Source organism: Pinus tabuliformis, chromosome 3_1 (genome assembly GCF_031772625.1).
Source record: "Pinus tabuliformis cultivar Carrire ecotype Pingquan chromosome 3_1, CPIR1, whole genome shotgun sequence".
Lineage (NCBI taxonomy): Eukaryota > Viridiplantae > Streptophyta > Pinopsida > Pinales > Pinaceae > Pinus > Pinus tabuliformis.
In genome coordinates this window covers 900,330,859-900,335,486 of record NC_142301.1, presented here as the reverse complement: position 1 = coordinate 900,335,486, position 4,628 = coordinate 900,330,859, and the positions used below count along the sequence as shown (strand labels likewise).

Below are 4,628 nucleotides of genomic sequence, written 5' to 3'. Positions count from 1 at the left end.
AACACATTTACATAGTTTACTAAGTGAACTGCTCAAAAGAAAATTATGATTCATCATGAGCTTTGTGAAAAATTTATGGATATCAAATATGGTTTATGGATGTTGACCCCTATCTCTATTTATTTTTATTTTAACTTTTGTGAAGAAATATAAGGAACTTTTGTTTATATTCCTAAATAGTATTTTCAGTAATAGAGGTATATTAATAGACCTCAATTTTTGTGAAGAAATGTAAGGAACTTTTGTTTATACTTCTAAATAGTATTTTCAGTAACAGAGGTATATTAAAAGACCTCGCTTCTGAGCTTGGAATTACACATTTTTTATTATGGAATTAGCTAAATAGTTACTGATAATTAATTAAACTATAAAACTTCAAAATAAATTCACCTTTTCAGTAACAGAAGTGTATTAAAAGACCTCGCTTCTGAGGTTGGAATCACATATTTATGGTTATGGAATTAGTTAAATAGTTACTGATAATTAATTAAATTATAGAACTTCAAAATAAATTCACTTTTTATCAACAAAACTGTCGAACTTTCCAAAAGGATTAGCTATTTTTCATTAACAAAAGAGTCCAAAGGACAGAGAAATTACATCATATATTCAGGCTGATCAATCTGGGCTAGAGATACTTTGAGATCCTATTTTCACTCCCTAATGCTTCACACTTGATATAACATCAGAGGAGTTTACACGGAGGCAACATTTGTGCGCTAGATAAAAGTATCTGGTTAGCAATCAGGCAAAACTAGAATAGCCCTTCCATGCATAACAGTATTATCCTTCCAAAAAGTGTAATATCCTGTTAGCAACAAGGCAAAACTACAATAGCCCTATGTATGACAGTACCATTCTTCCAAAAATATTATCAGCAGCAGGCTGCATTACAGAAGCAGTTAGTCAAAAAAGCACAGGATGATCCTCTGGTTTTTTTTCTGTGTGCACGGGTCCAGTTACATGGATTTAACCTCGCTTGCTTCTTTTATTACTCCGCCAATATTGTTGTTGCGTCCTCTGTGTCGAATCCAGGGGTTGGTTTGCCAGAGCACTTGCTTTACGCTTCAGATTTGGCGCATCAAGCTGAATTCTATCCAACTGAGGAAGCTCGCTGTCGGGGATTGGGGCAGGAGCAGAGCTCTGCGGGCCCTTCTCTTTCTCCTTACCAGCATCCTCAGACATCTTCACAATGTAGGAGGTGAGGTCATTAGAATTGGCGAAGACTTCATTGCCGACAGCTATGGCCGTGATCTGGGTGTCCCGAACGTAGGCAACCACGTTCTGCTGGACCCAGTCATAGGCTCGCGAAAGACGCAAGCAACGTTGGAGAGTTGCTCAATGGGAAGGGCAATGGTGATTTTAATGTCGGTACCACTGAATGCATATAGAGCTGCAGGGTCTGCGTCGTAAAGCTTCAACTTGTTGATGCCTTGGCTGTTGATCAGCTGCACTACCTTGGAAGGCTGGGGAAGATTGTCTGCTTTGCGACCATAGTTGATACCCACAGTGCCAGCCCCAGCAAACCAAAACAAAACAAAAAATGAAATTTACTCGGTCAATCACAGAAATCAAAGCTCAAAAATAAATTTTGAGGAACCAGACAAGAAAATACCTTTTCTCAGCTGCAGAAGCAACAATAATCGGAGAAATTAAAAGCTAAAACCGATGCAGAGGCAACGATAGTCGAAGAAATTATAGCAAAAACCCCGGACGAACAAGACAAGAAAATGCATTTTTTCAGCTGCAGTAGCAACGATAATCAGAGAAATTAAAGTTAAAACCCCTGACGAACCAAACTATCAAATGCAGTTTCTTGTCTGGTTCTCAGCTGCAGAGGCACTATAGTCGAAGAAATTAAAGCTAAAATCCCTGACAAACCAAACGATAAATGCATTTTTTTGTCTAGTTCTCAGCTGCAGAGGCAACAATAATCGAAGAAATTAATAGCTTAAACACTTGATGAACCAAACGATAAAATGCATTTTCTTGTCTGGTTCTCAGCCGCAGAGGCAACGATAATTGAAAAAATTAAAGCTTAAACCCTGGACGAACCAAACGATAAAATGCATTTTCTTGTCCGGTCCTCGGCTGCAGAGACAACGGTAATCGAAGAAATTAAAGCCCTTACGAAACAAACGCTAAAATGAGTTTTCTCACCAACAGAGGCAACGATAGCCAGAACCACCGCAATCACGATCAGCACCGAGCTCGTCCGGAAGCTCATGCTGAGCAAAGAAACTATAACCAAAGAAACTATAACCGATCAAAGCTTCTTTTAAGTTCAAAGCCAAGGAAGAAAATTCCCAGAAACAAGTTTGTGATTGCATGTGCAGTGTTGGCCTACACCAACTCAATTCTGTTCGGCTATGGTATGTTTGGAGTACTTGATTGGAATAGACGATTGATCAGATATACTATACATGAACCAGAACAAACAGAGCAGGAAAAACTCTTATGGGACAAGTACAGCAACAACAGAAGTAAACTGCCGAAATAAGTTCAGTATGCACAGAATAAAAATGCAAAGAGCCTGATGAAATAAATATTGACAGTTATATACACACAATAAATACTGTAAAAGTTGCCAAACTTGTCATATCCAGACCATCTGATCGGTCGTCTATTCCAATCAAGTACTCCAAACATACCATAGCCGAACAGAATTGAGTTGGTGGAGGCCAACACTGCACATGCAATCACAAACTTGTTTCTGGGAATCTTCTTCGTTGGCTTCGAACTATCCATATCCATGGCCTCTTGCCCTTTCCCACCCACGGAATCTAGAGCTCCAGCAGCTGACACCATTGTTGCTGCTGTGTTTGCACTCTAGAGGATGGGGGATCCTTGATTTATATTCTTATCGCGCACCTCTGGGAGTTGAATCCAAGATCAAAATTTGGTGTTGTGGGGATAGATATTGACTCGGTTAACTGAAGTCTTCCCATAACATGACAACATGCGGTGGCCTGAAAATAATGTTTGTTGCCTAACCCTCCCTATTCCCTCGATCCAACTAAACCTACCAGGAGCATCTTGCACCTCCACCTGACTCTGCATAAATGACAAGGGGAAATTAATAACTAAGGAACAGATTCCGAGCACGGAAAGTATTCACTTGAATCGGATTATCAACCTACGGGATATCAACCTACGGGATATGCCACAGTACGCAAGATCTGGAACTTACTATGATCGTTTTCTTTTAAAACTACGGCAAGGTTCAGGGTACGAAAACTGTCTAACAAAAAAATGCCATCACATCGCCCTTGCTTCTCTATACAAAATGACAAAACAAAAGGAATCACACATCTGGACGCCTAATCCTACAACAATAATTCGAACTGTTATGTTTCTTTTTCATTGCTCTAAGATATTTTTTGATACACGATAAAATAATGTTATGTTTCTTTTTCATTGCTCTAAGATATTTTTTTGATACACTATAAAATAAATCAGTCAATTTTATATGTTGTAAACTCAGTCGGTGAGTGCAGGGCAGTATGTGTGTTGTTATTTTTTAAAGTTGTGTTGATTTTTCATTTTAAAGTATAAGACTTAATTTCAGTGATTTAATTTTAAAGTATAATACTTAATTTCAGAGAAATCAACATTATTAAATTTGAAAATATTATTTTCTTAATACATAGTAAAACTGTTAAATTTATTTTTAAATGTATTTTTATTTTTTTAGTTTTATAACATTTTTCCTTTTTAAATTACAAGAATTAAATTTTAGTAATTCATTTAGTGATTTATCAAACTTAAGAGTGTTTCTTAATTAATAGAGTAAAAAAGTTAAAAATTAGAGTTTTATAAGTTTACTTTGCAAATTGTTTTTTAAAATTATTGGAATTTTTAAGACTAATAATTTATTTAATTTAATAAGATTTGTATAAAAAAGTTTGATGAAAAATTGTAGGTTTCATTTACCACTATATTTACAATTGAAACAAATTATGTTTTTCTTTAATAAAATTTTAAGGGATTCAAATTTTTAATTATTATAATAATAATATTAACTCATAATAACAACCATGATCCAATAATAATTAGAATTATGATAAGTGAATTACTTGTGCAATTTTTTAAAGACTAACTATTTATGATTATTAATAACTATATAAATAATAACAACTATATTCTTATATATTTATTATTATTATATTAATATTATTATAATAATATAAACTCACAATAATAATAGTAATATTAATTAATAATAATAATAATAATAATAATAATAATTATTATTATTATTATTATAATATTATATTATATTATAATTCTTAGATTTTATTAATTCAACCATGTTTATTTTTGCATTTTTAATATTTATCTTAGTGTTTGTATACATTGGGTTTATAATATTAGTCCCTTTTGTTTAATATTATTCCCCCAGGTTCATAATCCCTTTGGATTTTATTATTAATCTCTTGGGTATATATTATTACCCAAGGGATTAATAATAAAATCCCAAGGGATTATGAACCCGGGGGAATAATATTAAACAAAAGGGACTAATATTATAAACCCAAGGAACTAATAAACTTAACTATTTAATATTATAAACTCAAGGAATTAGTGAACCCAACAGATAAATACTAAAAACCTAACGGATCAAGAAG

General features: G+C 33.8%; 1 protein-coding gene across 3 annotated transcripts; it reads right to left on the bottom strand.

Annotated features, from left to right (window-relative positions):
- Positions 1-554: 554 nt before the first annotated feature.
- Positions 555-3,226, bottom strand: LOC149190545 (glucan endo-1,3-beta-glucosidase 11-like). 3 transcript variants are annotated; one of them, XR_016256499.1, is made up of 3 exons: positions 2,161-3,226; positions 1,616-1,916; positions 555-1,480 (listed from the first exon to the last, which is right to left on the bottom strand). XR_016256499.1 is itself a non-coding variant. In XM_089413424.1 (2 exons), the coding sequence occupies exons 1-2, from the start codon at positions 2,225-2,227 to the stop codon at positions 1,242-1,244; spliced, it is 306 nt and encodes a 101-aa protein (XP_089269550.1). In that variant the 5' UTR covers positions 2,228-3,212; the 3' UTR covers positions 555-1,241. The 3 variants fall into 3 exon arrangements, 1 of the variants encoding a protein (XP_089269550.1); XR_016256498.1 differs by having other exon boundaries at positions 1,616-1,744; XM_089413424.1 differs by lacking the exon at positions 1,616-1,916 and having other exon boundaries at positions 2,161-3,212.
- Positions 3,227-4,628: the final 1,402 nt, after the last annotated feature.